General features: G+C 41.5%; 1 protein-coding gene across 1 annotated transcript in view; it reads left to right on the forward strand.

Moving 5' to 3' along the window:
- The window catches only part of RASGEF1A (RasGEF domain family member 1A), a gene marked incomplete at its 5' end in the record, with an annotated part of 46,517 nt that overhangs the window by 11,501 nt on the left and 18,669 nt on the right, over window positions 1-16,347 (forward strand). Inside the window, 3 exon segments of the mRNA XM_083364913.1 lie at window positions 7,534-7,671; window positions 14,206-14,427; window positions 15,599-15,673. Of these exon segments, the coding sequence (XP_083221039.1) occupies window positions 7,534-7,671; window positions 14,206-14,427; window positions 15,599-15,673 (435 nt within the window).

Consider the following 16,347-nt stretch of genomic DNA (forward strand, 5'->3'; position numbering starts at 1 on the left):
ACTAGCGAAATCTCAAAGAAACTCTTCCAAATCATATAAGCCGGCGGATTAAAACCAAAATTCAGTGCGGCTCAGATCAACTTGGGAGGCTTCTGCTTGTCAAGTCAACCCGACGTCTCAAAATTCCCAACTGCATTACGCATTCAGTGGGATGTGAGCCCTGCCAAGGGAGGCTAAAGAGAAAGCCGAAGGAAATCCATCGGACTTTAGGAAAACAATCCGAATATAATATTAAAGCAGAACCAGCCTTTTTGCTGAAAACGGGGGACATAAAATCATACGTGAGTGTGGCTAGTCCTCAACTTAAAACAGGTCATTCGGTGAGAGATTTGAAGTTACAGCGGCATTGGGAGGGTGAGGGGGAGAGAAAGGGACTTGGGGCCATTTTTCAGACTTATGACCACTACAATCACACGATGGTCACGCAATTGGAATTGGAGTGCTTGGCAACTGGGTTCATACTTATGACGCTTGCAGTGTCCCAGGGGGGTCAGCTGATCCCCTTTTGCGACTTTCTGACAAGCAAAGTCACTGGGGAAGAAGCCAGATTTACTTACAGTAGTGGCCCAAATTGCGGAAACCTTTTTGGGAAAAGCGTCCACTAGAAATGTCACCTTTGGTTAAGTTTCCACCAGTTTTTCTTCTAATTTCTTTATAACTGTAGCCTTGTTCGCTTAATAGTACTATTCTACATCGTTTTCTGGGCGACCAGTCAACTCTTTGCACCATTGCTTTAATTTTATTATGTTTTACAAGCTCACTCAATGAAAGAACACAAAAAAACCCCAACCAACTTGATAGGGATCACATAACACACTGACAAATGTCCTCCTCTCAGCTTCCAATGCATGACATCAATAACCGGATCCTACTGTGGTCTGATTGGCTCATTGCCAAACCAAGATGACACCCAATTGGCTCTCTAAACACTTGTGCTCATTGGCTACAATCGGATGAAGGAAAGCTACCTGATATCAACCTGAGCAAGTTGTGCTTCCTTTTTTCTGGTTATTTGGCTATACCTTTTCACAGAATACAGATAATTGAACAAACTTTGTTGCATCACATTCTTGATGAAATTATCTTTCCATTGATATATAATTTTATGGTACTACTCTAAACTAAAAATGGTGTTATTAGCCATCAAAACTCAAAAATACACTTTTCCCAGAAGGTTTCCACAATTTTGGCCACTAGTGTGACAGCCAGATTTGCTTAACAAACGTGTCACTAACTTAACAACTGCAGTGTTTCACTTAACAATTGTGTCAAGAAAGGTTTTAAAGTGGGGCAAAGCCCATTTAACAACCGTCTTACTTAGCCAACAGAAATTTTGGGGTCAGCTGCGTTCTACATATCCCAGACAGTTAACAGGGAACAATTTCCTGAGTATCTTCACTTTGTTCTGTTTGGTATACACATCAACAAAATTGCTTCAAAACATGTTCTTATGCAACATGCCAATTTGTTACAAAATCTGGAACAAGCACCTGACTTGTTCTTAAATGTCAAATCCCAGTTAAGAGTTTGATCTCTTTCAAGGCAATGTCTCCTCTTCGTGTTTACCCTGGGTCTGAAGCTGTTTTGCAAATGCGCATGACTTTCATATCTCTCTACCAGTATCAAATGCAGAAGGAACAAATATTTTGGGTTACAAACTCCTTGAACTGAGCTGGATTCTACAGACGTACAGTATATCTGTTATTTTCCTGGAAATAATCTCAATTGCTCTTGTTTTTGTCTAGGGTTTTGAGAGAGAGAGAGAGAGAGAGAGAGAGAGAGAGAGAGAGAGAGAGAGAGAGAGAGAGAGAGAGAGAGAGAGAGAGAGAGAGAGAGAGCGCGCAATGGAGAGATAGATAGATAGATAGATATGGAGAAGATAGATAAATAGATAGATAGATATAGATAGATATGGATGGATGGATGGATGAGGATGATAGATAGATAGATAGATAGATAGATAGATAGATAGATAGATAGATAGATAGATAGATAGATAGATAGATAGATAGATAGATAGATAGATAGATAATGGATGTAGATAGATAGATAGATAGATAGATAGATAGATAGATAGATAGATAGATAGATGATAGATAGATAGATAGATAGATAGATAGATAGATAGATGATAGATAGATAGATAGATAGATAGATAGATAGATAGATAGATAGACAGACAGATAGATAGATATAGATGGATGGAGATGATAGATAGACAGATGATAGATAGATAGAGACAGACAGACAGATAGATAGATATAATGGATGGAGATGATAGATAGACAGATGATAGATAGATAGATATTGTAGATAGATGATAGATAGATAGATAGATAGATAGATAGATAGATAGATAGATGATAGATAGATAGATAGATAGATAGATAGATAGATAGATAGATAGATAGATAGACAGACAGACAGACAGATAGATAGATATAGATGGATGGAGATGATAGATAGACAGATGATAGATAGATAGAGACAGACAGACAGATAGATAGATATAGATGGATGGAGATGATAGATAGACAGATGATAGATAGATAGATATTGTAGATAGATGATAGATAGATAGATAGATAGATAGATAGATAGATAGATAGATAGATAGATAGACAGACAGTCAGGCAGGCAGGCAGAGACTTCCCAGTCTACCTTTGTGGAGCCTCGTCTAATCAATAATCAACTCTGATTCTGCAAAGGTCTTTTGAGTTCAACCAAAACCCTGAATGCAGTGAAAGAAAGTAATAGATCTGCCTAAACATGACCCCTGGGAATTTAGGAGAAGAAGAAAAGGGATTGGACCATGTTTTGTCACCCTCTCCTTCCTGAACCCTTTGTAACCCTATGATAAAGTCATCAATATCCAGCTGATGTTCCTTTCATGTGTTCCTTTTTTGCTTCCGCAAAGACACGTGGAGGTTTTGGGAGCACGCCATGTTTGAAGACGTCTCAGGTCCCTTCGTTTGTCGATGATGGGGATGGTGGGGATGGGGGAGTCAATCGAGTGCTTGAGCAAGGGGTTGGACTAGAAGACCTCCAAAGTCCCTTCCAACTCTATGCTGATTGATTCCCTGATCAGGGTGCCATCCCAAATCAAAAGTGTTGGGCACCACAAGAAGGAAAGCGGAACGTTCTCTTTACAGCCACCGGCTTAGGACAAAAGGGACATTCAGATGGAGCTCACCCGGTTCCTTGAGACATCCGCCGAAATTTCCCAGCGTTCAATTTGGACGATTATAAATGAAATCCCCAACTCCTCCTACTGGATATTTGCAGGACCGTCTGCTGCCAGGAACGACTTCCCATCGCCCGGTGCGCTCACACAGGGAGGGCCTGCTCAGGGTGCCATCGGCTAGACAATGTCGGCTGGCGACCCCCGGGAGGAGGGCCTTCTCTGTGGGGGCACCTGCCCTGTGGAATCAGCTTCCCCTTGAGCTCCGGATGGCCCTGGATCTCCGGTCCTTTCTTCGCGACCTCAAAACATTTCTTTTCCATCAGGCTGACCTGGACTGATGATAGGGTTTGTTTGTTTTTTTTTTTTAAAAATGTTTTTAATATTTTATCACTGGGGCTTGTTAGTTTAATCTTATATAAGTCCCAATAATAAATAAACAAACAAATAAATAAAAGGGACATTCAGATGGAGCTCACCTGGTTCCTTGAGAAACCCGCCGAAATTTCCCAGCGTTCAATTTGGACGATTATAAATGAAATCCCCAACTCCTCCTGCTGTGACACAGCAGGAGGCAAGTGACCCAATTGAGAACGCCAAGCTTGGGGTGTCTTAAGAACACCACAACGGACAGCAGCAGTTCCTTCCACGCTGTTGTCTCACTCCACCCCCCCCACACACACACACACCACTTTGGTTTGGTTTTTTTTCATGTGATAAGGCTCAAGGAAGAATTTCTGGGAGGGTTGTTATTATTTTAAGCAGAGTAAAAGTTAAAGGTAAAGGTTCCCCCGCACATGCGTGCTAGTCGTTTCCGACTCTAGGGGCCGGTGCTCATCTCCGTTTCAAAGCCGAAGAGCCAGCGCTTGTCCGAGGACGTCTCCGTGGTCATGTGGCCGGCATGACTAGATGCCAAAGGCGCACGGAACACTGTTACCTTCCCACCGTAGAGGTCCCTATTCTTCTACTTGCATTTTTACGTGCTTTCGAACTGCTAGGTTGGCAGAAGCTGGGATGATTAACAGGCGCTCACTTTGCTACGCGGCACTCGGGATTCGACCCGCCAAACTGCCGACCTTCTGATCGACAAGCTCAGTGTCCTAACCCACTGAGCCACGGCGTCCCCTAATCAATAAGTAATTCATCCCAAATAATAAAGTCCCAACCCAATCCTTCTCCTTCTCTTTCTCTTCATCCTGATCCTGATCCTGATCCTCCTTCCCCTCCCCCTTCTTGTCCACCACTTCCTCCTCCTCCTCCTCCTCCTCCTCCTTCTCCTCCTCCTCCTCCTTGTCCTTCCCTCTCCTTCTTTCTTAAGCCATGTATTTTTTTTTCCATTTTATTATAAGACTTCTTAACCCGAATAGCTTCGTTGTAAGCTGGATCAGAAATGTGGCAATTTAACCTCTAGCCTTTTCCAGAGAACTATGTTACCAAATCGGTGTTGCCAATACTAATAATGGCCTCAGACGATCGTCGTAAGTTTCCATTCCAAGGTGTCTACCGCACCTTGAGTGGACAGCTCAAAGCGAGCATCCTTTTGTAGAGGAAATTCTAAAAAAAAAAATACATCTTCCTTTTTTCTTTTTTTTTTCCTCCTAAAGGGAAAAAAATTGGCCTCTGTTGGACTCTCTCAATTCCCATGCAAGGGTGCAGAGCGCAGAAGGAGCAAGCCATTTTCCTTCCCCTTTCGAAGGAAGGGGAAAAAAAAGAGTCACAAACTTTTCAGCTGATCTGATTAGAAGGGTGAACAAAGGAAGTCCTTGATTCTCACAACTTCGCTCAGAGAAATTTCTCAACCCGCTCCCGGAACAAGCATTTAAGAGTTTCCCACCCTTGGGAACTCGCTTTCAATTAATACCCAGCCACCCATACTAATATAAAGAAACAGGATGAAGTTGTGACAACAATGGACACCAGGAGCAAGGAACAAAACGCCCTGTGACCGAGAGGGGTGGGGGGCCAGGAAGTCCCCCACCCTCCGAGACGTGGTTGACTGACTCAATAATAAGGAAGCATATTTCCAAGTCTCTCTCCAGCAATGTCCCATTGAAATCGGATCACCTTTGAACCCAAGCTAATGCCCAATGAAGATGGAGGAATCATCTCTTTATAAATGTGATTGCACTAGGCCAGGGGTCGGCAACCTCGGCTCTTTTATGACTCGTGGACTTCAACTCCCAGAATTCCTGAGCCAGCTATGCTGGCTCAGGAATTCTGGGAGTTGAAGTCCACGAGTCATAAAAGAGCCGAGGTTGCCGACCCCTGCACTAGGCAGAGTGTTGTGGTTTTCTTCTTGGCAAGAAGTCCTCCCACCTAACTTGGCCAGCCCTTGAGTGGTGTGCTAGTGTGATCCATTCGCAGGAATGGTGCCGGCAAGAAAGTCAAGATGGAGGCTGCATCCCTGCAAGGTCGCACTTCTCTCCTGTAAACAAAGGGGCCAAGTCTTGAATCGTACAGCTGTGGCCTTCGGATTTTATTTTATTTTTATTTTTTTGACCCTCCTCATCACGGATGGCCCTGTGCTGGGGGCCCTATTATAAAAAGTAATGACATTGGGACGAAGCTAAGGTTGATTTGATTATCTCACAGAGTTGTATGCTTAATTCGTCGTTACGTAATTTGCATGATCGATCTCAAGTCATGGCTTCCTTCGCCCGTCTCCAGATTAAAAACCCAAATCCCACTGCAAATTCTTGAGGATGTTCAAGGACCACAACGCACTTTGCCAGGGATGATGAGATCAGTACCTTTTGTTCTCTAGTATAAAAATTGCAAAAACACACCCATTTGGAAATGCTGAAACACTCACCACTTCAAAACCCAGGCACCAGCCTGATATGTCCCAAAGATGATTTTTCAGGAGGCAACTAGACATTCTTGCTTTTTCTTTTTTAATAAATAATAATAATAAACCTTTATTGTCAAAGTACAACATGTGTACATTGAGATTAGCTGAGCCTCCCCCTGTGCTCTCTCCCCCCAACACACAGTGACAACAAACCCTCCATCCCACCACACCATGTGAACCAACTACACCACACACCGGCCTCCCAAGTCAATTCTGCGTAAGATTATGTCCCATTTAAAAGCCTAACAGCCCACGGATAAAAGCTATTTTTCAGCCTGTTGGTACGGCTGGCTATACTCCTATATCTCCTACCGGATGGTAGATGTTTCTCTTCTCTTCCAAGAAGCTTCTTCAGCTCTGACTAGATGGTGGGGAATGGAAGGATTTATATTCTACTCCCCACCATCCAGTCAGAGCTGAAGAAGCTTCTTGGAGGAGAAGCGAAACGTCTTCAAAGAAAAACAAGAATGTCCAGTTGCCTCCTGAGAAAACATCTGTAAGAGAACCATGACCTGGATGACTGAACCTCCATAGACATCCAGCCTGATACATATGCTGGTTTTAGAGAAGTTGAAAAAATTAAGCTAAAAGAGCCGGAAGCTTCATCCTTTCTAGGAGTATAAAGTAACAATTAGATTTGCTAGTTGTTGTTTTTTTGCCAGGAGCCTTTCAAAGCCTCCATTGCTATGTCCAATTTATGTTTCTTTGAGCTGCGGGCTGTTTTGACTTAGTCAGGGTGTTAGGAGTGTGCTGCGATAATAAACATTTACAGAAGTGGAAACCTTTTGGGGAAAAGTGTACAGTAGAAATGCCACCTTTGGTTAAGTTTCCACCAGTTTATCTTCTAATTTCTTTATAAATGTAGCCTTGTTTCACTTAATAATGCCATTCTACATCGCTTTTTGGGCGACCAGTCAACTCTTGGCACCATGACTTTAATTTTATTACATTTTACATGCTCGCTCAATGAAAGAACACACAAAAAAACCCCAGAACCAATTTGATAGCGATCACATAGCACACTGACAAATGTCCTCCTCTCGGCTTCAATACATGACATCAATAACCGGATCCTACTGTGATCTGATTGGCTCACTGCCAAAACAAGATGACACCCGATTGGCTCTCTAGACACTCATGCTCATTGGTTACAATCGGTTGAAAGAAAACTACCTGATATCAACCTAAGCAAGTTGTGCTTCCTTTGTCTGGTTATTTGGCTGTAACTTTGCATAGAATGCAGTACAGATAATTGGACAAACTATGTTGCATCAAATTCTTGATTAAATTACCTTTCCATTGATATATAATTTTATGGCGGTAGATAAGAGTCAACAGAATTCAAGGAGGGGCTGCACTTAGATCTCTGGTAGGTACGAAGGAATTAAGGACTGATGACATGCTTGACCCTTCCCTCACTCTCAGCCTGGTCATCACTATCACAAACCTGGCCAAAATTCAAATTTGGTTCCCTGATTAACAGCCTTCTGTTCTTATTTAGGGGAAGCTCAAGGCCTTTGCAGCAAAGATAATCCAGCTTCTGAAAGAATGGACCGAAACATTTCCATACGACTTCCAGGATGAGAAAGCTAGGAAGGAGCTAAAGGAAATTGCTCACCAGATCACCCAGTGTGATGAGGTAAGGAAGAAAAAAGAATGAGTGGTGGGGGGAAAAATGTAAAAAAAATAAATCTCATTGTTACCAACCCATGTATTAACTTGTCAAAGGGAAAAAAAAATATTTATTGGTAGCAGTAGATCTCGTTGTTGGCAGCACCGAGACAGAAGGACTGTAATTTCCCCTACCGATTCAAACATGGAGCGCTTTAGATCTGGAGCATCTTTGGGCGCACACCCATGTTTTCCAAAACATGGTCCTCTTCCAGTGCCCAGCCCAGATAGAGCAAAACTAGAAGAAAACAATTGAACATTTAGAGCTCTGGTGATGCAGTGGTGAGAATGCAGCATTGCAGGCTAACTCTGCACACTGCCTCCAATTTGATCCTGACCGGTTCAAGATTGGAGCCGTGGTGGTGCAGTGGTTAGAATGCAATATCGCAGGCTAACTCTGCCGACTGCCAGCAGTTCGATCCTGACCGGCTCAAGGTTGGCTCAGCCTTCCGTCCTTCCGAGGTCGGTAAAAGGAGGACCCAGATTGTTGGGGGCAAATAGGCTGACTCTGTAAACCGCTTAGAGAGGGCTGTAAAGCACTACAAAATGACATATAAGTCTAAACTCTATTGTGATTTAAACCCCTCCATTTTTTTTCAAGAATGCTTTCCTGCAGAGCTAAACTGAGTTTGGTTTTGTTTTTGGCTGCGATGCATTGAATTGGTACTGCCAAAACAATGCCGTGTGTTGCTCTTGATAGAAACAATTATTTATTGGTTGTGGGAACACAGCCCAGGCTTGCGGTTTGATTGTTGCCTTTTCTTCCATTCCTTTCTGGAAACCAAACAGCCCCCTCATTTTGTTACCTAACCTCGCTGCTGGGTGGTGTTTTCTCACATCCAAAACAGGAGCTTGAATTGATCGTTTTAAATAGGGCGAGAATCGATAGATTCCTAATCTTCCCTTCTTGGAGGGCATTGGAGAAAGAAGAAAGAAAGAAAGAAAGAAAGAAAGAAAGAAAGAAAGAAAGAAAGAAAGAAAGAAAGAAAGAAAGAAAGAAAGAAAGAAAGAAAGAAAGAAAGAAAGAAAGAAAGAAAGAGAAAGGAGGGAGGGAGGGAGGGAGGAAGGGTTAAACAGCAGCCAGAAGTCAAAACAACAGCATTCCCATTAGTGCAAGATTTTGCCAGCAGTCTGCATACTTATTTGGAAGAAGGACTTCAGACATCCCAAAGGTTCTTCTTCAAGAAGCAACTGGACTTCCTTTGTTTTGTCTTGAAGATGTTTCGCTTCTCGTCCAAGAAGCTTCTTCAGTTCTGAGTTAGACCTTCCTAAGTTAGAACTGAAGGAGCTTCTTGGATGAGAAGCGAAACATCTGCAAGGAAAAACAGGGGAAGTCCAGCTGCCTTTTGGAAAAAGCACCTTTGGGGCAACCAGGACCCAGATGAGTGAGAATCTTGACAGACAAGGGGGTCCAGACCGGGCTAAGCACCTCTTTGCAGCTCATTAAAGCAGCCCAGTTAAAGCTGCTTTTGAAGAGCCTCGTCTTTAAGGTAGCCACTCTTTTGGTTCCAACTAAATCTCCCCCATCCGAGGTCAGTTCGCTCGGATGGATGTTGTGTCCGCCTTCAGAGGAGGGTGAAGATGTTTCTTCTAAATGGTTTTTGAAGCCCGCCCGTTAAGTGATGCAAAACGTAAAGATAATTAAGGCCTTTTGTTTTGCTTTTGAAAAAACGAAGTCAAGACTATGTTTTGAGACTGGCCACAAAGCTTGAAGAGTAATTGAGTCTGGTGCTTATTTAAAAATAAATAAATAACAGCTGTAAAGCAGAGAGCATGTTTAAAGTTGAGACTTAAGTATTAAGACTGCCGTCAGCCGGACATGTTCCAATACGTCAGGCCAGCTGTTTACTGGAATGTCACATCCTAAGGGCCAGGAGGTCATATGGCCTGATGTTGTGGTGAAGCTCCTGTGGCTGATGATTAGAAAGATGCTTGCAAGCACATGCTTTTCAAAAGGGGCCAACTCTGAGGAAATTCTTGTTTTCTTTGGCCGTCATTTTGATTCACTGCTTTTCCCCATGGGTGAGGCGACATCTGATTAAAGGAGTCTTTAAAAAAAGGTCCAGGAAAGTCAAGACAGACAACTCCTTTTGTGGGTTTTAGGGCTTTTAATGGTGTACGTGGCCCAGAGTTGCCTTCGTAGGAAGTTGGGCAGCAAAGCAACTGAATTAAAAAATAAGCTGGCCATTAAAAAAAAAAAACCAACCCCCCCCCCTAAGCAGGGCCAGAAGTGGCTTCTATTGGGATGGGACACCACCAGGAAATTCTTAGGTTTTTCTGTCGGAACAATTAATCAGTGGAAGGGCTTGCCTTCAGAAGTTGTGGGGGCTCCATCCATGGAGGTTTTGAAGAAGAGACTGGACAGCCATTTGTCTGAAATGGTAGAGGTTCTCCTGATTCAGCAGAAGGCTGGACTAGAGGACCTCCAAGGTCCCTTCCAACTCTGTTATTCTGTTCTGTAGATTCCACTGGAAACTCAAAGGCATCCCAAACCCCAAGCAACAGAAAGCCACTTCTGATGTGGCCAGGATGACTGTGCAAAGCTGCCCCCATTTTATTTTATTTTGTAATAAACTCACAGTTCCTAGTTCCAAAATTTATGAAAATTTCATGGGGAAAAACCCTCTGTTGCTTCTATCTTACGATTTATATTGTTTGATTTAGTATCCTAGTATGATTTATGTTGATTGCTTATTTGGTATTTTACGACTATCAGTAAGTGTTGTATCTTATGATTTCTATTGTTGAATGCATCTTGTGATGATTATGATCATGATTTATCATTTGTTGCTTGTATGTACGCTGATACCTTATGCACCAGAGACAAATTCCTTGTGTCCTTGTGTCTCACACTTGGCCAATAAAGAATTCTATTCTATTCTATTCTATTCTATTCTATTCTATTCTATTCTATTCTATTCTATTCTATTCTATTCTATTCTATTCTATTCTATTCTATTCTATTCTATTCTATTCTATTCTTTTCTATTCTATTCTATTCCATTCCATTCCATTCCCATCCTCTATTCTATTCTATTCTATTCTATTCTATTCTATTCTATTCTATTCTATTCTATTCTATTCTATTCTATTCTATTCTATTCTATTCTATTCCATTCCATTCCATTCCATTCCATTCCCATCCTCCTATTCTATTCTATTCTATTCTATTCTATTCTATTCTATTCTATTCTATTCTATTCTATTCTATTCTATTCTATTCTATTCTATTCTATTCTATTCTATTCTATTCTATTCCATTCCCATCCTCTATTCTATTCTATTCTATTCTATTCTATTCTATTCTATTCTATTCTATTCTATTCTATTCTACTCTACTCTACTCTACTCTACTCTACTCTACTCTACTCTACTCTGTTCTGTTCTGTTCTGTTATTCTATTCTATTCTATTCTATTCTATTCTATTCTATTCTATTCTATTCTATTCTATTCTATTCTATTCTATTCTATTCTATTCTATTCTATTCTATTCTATTCTATTCTATTCTATTCTATTCTATTCTATTCTATTCTATTCTACCCTACCCTACCCTACCCTACCCTACCCTACCCTACCCTATCCTACCATACCATACCATACCATACCATACCATACCATACCATACCATACCATACCATACCATACCATACCATACCATACTATACTATACTATACTATACTATACTATACTATACTATACTATACTATACTATACTATACTATGCTATGCTATGCTATACACTCTATTCTGTTCTATCCTTATCTAAAATTGGAGATGGATATACATTAGGAATATGCAGTGCTTCAGATTTATTCAAAGCAAGCCAACTTCATGCCTCAGCATAGCCCAAAACACCTGTTTGCTTTCAAATCTAAACCACTACACAGCCCTAATCCGCGTATTCAGGGGTCAGCTGGCCCTGTAGAAGTGAAGCCAGCCCTATAATTTCTCAGGCTTACTTCCAAAGTGGGAGAGATAAACCATAAATCCAGGTCTCTGGATTTTTCGGTTTAAAGCCATGAGCAACTCTAATACTTGGGGACTTCAAACTCCCAGCATTTTCAGCCGGAATGGGGAATTCTGGGAGTTGACATCCACAGGTCTTAAAGTTGGACACCCCTGGTGTAAAATCATGCATGTGTCTCCCCGTAGCTATTTGCCATTCCTTTAAATTTATATACTTGGATTTTAAAAAAAAATAACAAGCCATTTCTAAGGGGCTTTTAATATTCTTTCCTTTCCTTGATGCTCTGAACTTTTTATTTTTTTATATATATTTTTGCTGACATGCTAACATCAAGTGGGTTTGTCCCAGAGATTCTAGTATGACACGAAGAGATTCTATTGTTACTGTTGTATGGTTCCTCCTACCTAAGTAGGCAAAAAAATTGCACACATGCCTGAAATTTCAGGAACAAGGAAGCACATTATTATATTGGCTTGTTCTTTCAAGTCTCACTTCTGAACAGAGTCTCTTAACCGCAAGAAGCACCTCCGCCTACACAGGCAGGATGCAAAAGTTTAACCAACGTTCATTAGGCAGGTTTTTGAGATCCCAATTAAGTTGCAAAAAGGAGTTTAGCACCTACATCATCAAGGTAGAATTAATCTTCTAGTTACAATGACACCAGAAGTAGTTGGACCTAATTAGGAAGCTAGAGGTTTTCTCCAAGAAGGAAGGTGGGAAATGCCTGTGGCAAGACTTCATATTACACCGATAACCAGTTTGAACATTGAAGATTTTTTTTTTAAAAAAAATGAAAACTTTGATGTGGAGAGTTTTTTTTGTTTTGTTTTGTTTTGTGGGAGGACAGCATCCTCCTCCTCCCCAGAGAAAGAAATATTTTGGGAATATTAAAAAAAATAGAATATTATATTTCCCCAAAGGATCTTAAAAGGCAGAAAAGCAGGACCAATTTTTCTTAACAGAAACTAGGCAGAGGCCAGGTCTGTAGAAATGGAGATTTGATAATCCATTCAGGAAGGCTGGAGCCAGAAAGCTAGAAGCTGATGAGATTAGAAAGACAAAGACCCCTAAAATCTACCTACCCCACCCAAACTCTAAAGACATGACCTTTAGGACATAATAGGATTAACCCACCACCACCAGAATACCAAAATGACATGCTCAAAAACTCAGGTCAAAGTTCATGCCAAGAAGGTATAAAAGCCCACCACAAACCAGCACCTTGTGGTCAGCTGCCCCAGAGCCACATTTTCTGTCTGGCTCTGCTCTTCAATAAACGACAACCATCTTTCTAAAGCAGTCTCCATTTTGTTTATTCCCAGCTTGGACTGGACCCTGACAAAAAATTTTCTTTCAACACTTTTATTACAATCCTACCTCGGACTGGCCATTTCCTTAGGTCAATGGGGAAGCCAGATTCGCTTAACAACAACTGCAGTGATTCACTTAGCAACTGTGGCAAGAAAGATCGGGAAATGGGACAAAATTCACTGAACAAATGTCTCAGTTAGCAACATAAATATTGGGCTGAATTGTAGTCGTAAGTCGAGGTCTACTCTGTATAAAGGAAAGAAAGGCAGCAAGACCCTTGTACAACGCAGCTATAAATATAATGCAGCACTAGTCCTTAAGCCAGGGAAGAATGTGAACAATAACTTTGTAGCCTTGGAACAGTTCATCGGTGATGAAAACCCATAGATGACCAGTGGGGGGCCTTCATTTACCAGAGAATCTTAAGCAAATTGGGTGGAAATTTTAATTTGCTTGAAAATGAATTCTAAACTCATCATCAAGCAAAAGTACACATATATTGGGGGAAAGCTGGCTTAATAGCAGTAACTATGAGAGGGATATTGGAGTCTTGGTGGACAATCAGTTAGATATTGGGGGGAAAGCTGGCTTAACAGCAGTAACTGTGAGAGGGATCTTGGAATCTTAGTGGACAATCAGTTAAATATTGGGGGGAAACCTGGCTTAATAGCAGTAACTGTGAGAGGGATCTTGGAATCTTAGTGGACAGTTAAATATTGGGGGGAAACCTGGCTTAATAGCAGTAACTATGAAAGGGATATTGGAGTCTTGGTGGACAATCAGTTAAATATTGGGGGGAAACCTGGCTTAATAGCAGTAACTGTGAGAAGGATCTTGGAATCTTAGTGGACAGTTAAATATTGGGGGGAAACCTGGCTTAATAGCAGTAACTATGAGAGGGATCTTGGAGTCTTGGTGGACAATCAGTTAAATATTGGGGGGAAACCTGGCTTAATAGCAGTAACTGTGAGAGGGATCTTGGAATCTTAGTGGACAGTTAAATATTGGGGGAAAACCTGGCTTAATAGCAGTAACTATGAGAGGGATCTTGGAGTGTTGGTGGACAATCAGTTAAATATGAGTCAGCAGTGGGCGGTGGCAGCCAAAAAAGCCAATACAATCCTTTGTTGCATTAAACAAGGGATTAAATCGAGAGCACTGCCCAGAATAATTCACCTGTCATCACCCAACAAGAAACGCTCTTGTATTTTTATGGATTAGGAAAATGGAACGGTCAAGAAGATCATCAGCCAGATGACGCAAGAGCTCCTGATGGCTCTCGCTGCCCGTAATCAATACCAAGAAATCCGAGAGAAGTTTCGTCAACCGGGGACGGACAAAGGCCCGATCCTTAAAACAAAGCCACAATCATCCCAGAAGGACATTCTGAGCGTTTGCTGCGACCCGCTGGTCCTCGCGCAGCAACTAACACACATTGAACTGGTGAGTGAGCCCTTCTTTGTCCTTCTTTTGTCCCGTGAGGTTGCAACTGTGCCCCTGACAAATGTTCAGATTTGAGGCCAGCTTTTTTAGAAAGACCATCCAAAGAGAAGAGGAAGATGACGGACAAGCCCAGAGAATGGCTTTGCGCAGAACTAAAAATAACAAATGCGGGTAACTTGTCCCTTGCTAGCTCTTTACTTCTCAAGTATGTATAAGAACAAGAAAGACAGCTAAACCAATGAAACTAAGGAAAAAAGGTTCATTTTTAAACAACATTTTGTTCCAGGTGATTTATATGCACTGGAACGAAAAGAACGCCTATTAAACCTTACATCACTGTCTTTACATAGAACAGAACAGAACAGAACAGAACAGAACAGAACAGAACAGAACAGAACAGAACAGAACAGAACAGAACAGAATAGAATAGAATAGAATAGAATAGAATAGAATAGAATAGAATAGAATAGAATGCAGGATAGGATAGGATAGGATAGGATAGGATAGGATAGGATAGGATAGGATAGGATAGGATAGGATAGGATGTAGGATGTAGAATGTAAAATGTAGAAGAGAAGAGAAGAGAAGAGAAGAGAAGAGAAGAGAAGAGAAGAGAAGAGAAGAGAAGAGAAGAGAAGAGAAGAGAAGAGAAGAGAAGAGAAGAGAAGAGAAAAGTAGGGTAGGGTAGGGTAGGGTAGGATAGGATAGGATAGGATGTAGAATATAGAATAGAATAGAATAGAATAGAATAGAATAGAATAGAATAGAATAGAATAGAATAGAATAGAATAGAATAGAATAGAATAGAATAGAATAACTTTATTGTCACTTTAAATGTACATTAACCGGCATACATTAAAATGAGATTTCATTGCATACAGCCCTCAAAGGGTAACCACCTCCAATATACACTGTAGAAACATGACAAAATTATGCATATACCCACATACCCACACATATATGGCCCACAGAAACAGCACAGTCTAGTTCAGAGGTATAGATCTATATGGCGAGGAAAAACTAATCTTGACAGTTTACTAAACGGACGGCATAGGGAACAAAGCTGTTATAGAATCTGGTCATCTGGCTACAAATACTTCGAAACCTCCTCCCAGAGGGGAGCAACAGAAATATTACCCATCTGTAATGTTGAATGTCTTTTCGGTTTTAGGAGAGGGTAAGCAACATTTACCCAGAAGATCTCATGCAAATAGTCAGTCACATGGACTCCTTGGATAACCACAAGGTAAGTTACAAAATGTAAATGAAGCAGAGGTGGGAAATAGAAAGATTAACCAACAATCCCCAGTCATGCCCTAGTCGTCTCTCATCTTGCCTACTGCAATGCGCTCTTCATGGGGCCGCTCTTGAAAAGCATCTGGAAGCCTCAATTGGTTCAAAATGCAGTGGCTCCTATGACTTTGTGCAAACCCAGGTGTGCACAGGGGTCATCTCTCCTGCTTCTGGATACAACTCCAGGTGCTGATTGTCACCTTCAAAGCCCTACCTGGCTCAAGACCAGGTGATCTAAAGGATTGTCATTTCCCAACCCATCCCAGCCCATAAGAATGGGGAGGAAGGGAACGTTGTGGGTCCCCTCTCCTAAGGAGGTCCATCTGATGGGGCCCAGAAGAAGGAAGGGCCTTCTCCGTGATGACTCATCCCTTAAGAAATTAGACCGCCCCCCCCTTTGACCCTCATCGCAAGGCCCCGAAGAACTGGCTTTACCAATGGGGTTGGGAAACCCAGAATGGAATGGAGGCCATCAAGTGTCGCCAGGGGAGTGAGGGTTATTGCTTTTATTGTTTGTATTACTTTTTTTGTGAGTCACCCAGAATCATTGAGTGGGGCAACATGCCAATTTTCTTAAATAAATGAAATAATCTGGAAGACTTACGTAGGAATGGCAACCAAAGGCCA

Source organism: Vipera ursinii (genome assembly GCF_947247035.1).
Source record: "Vipera ursinii genome assembly, chromosome: 5".
NCBI lineage: Eukaryota > Metazoa > Chordata > Lepidosauria > Squamata > Viperidae > Vipera > Vipera ursinii.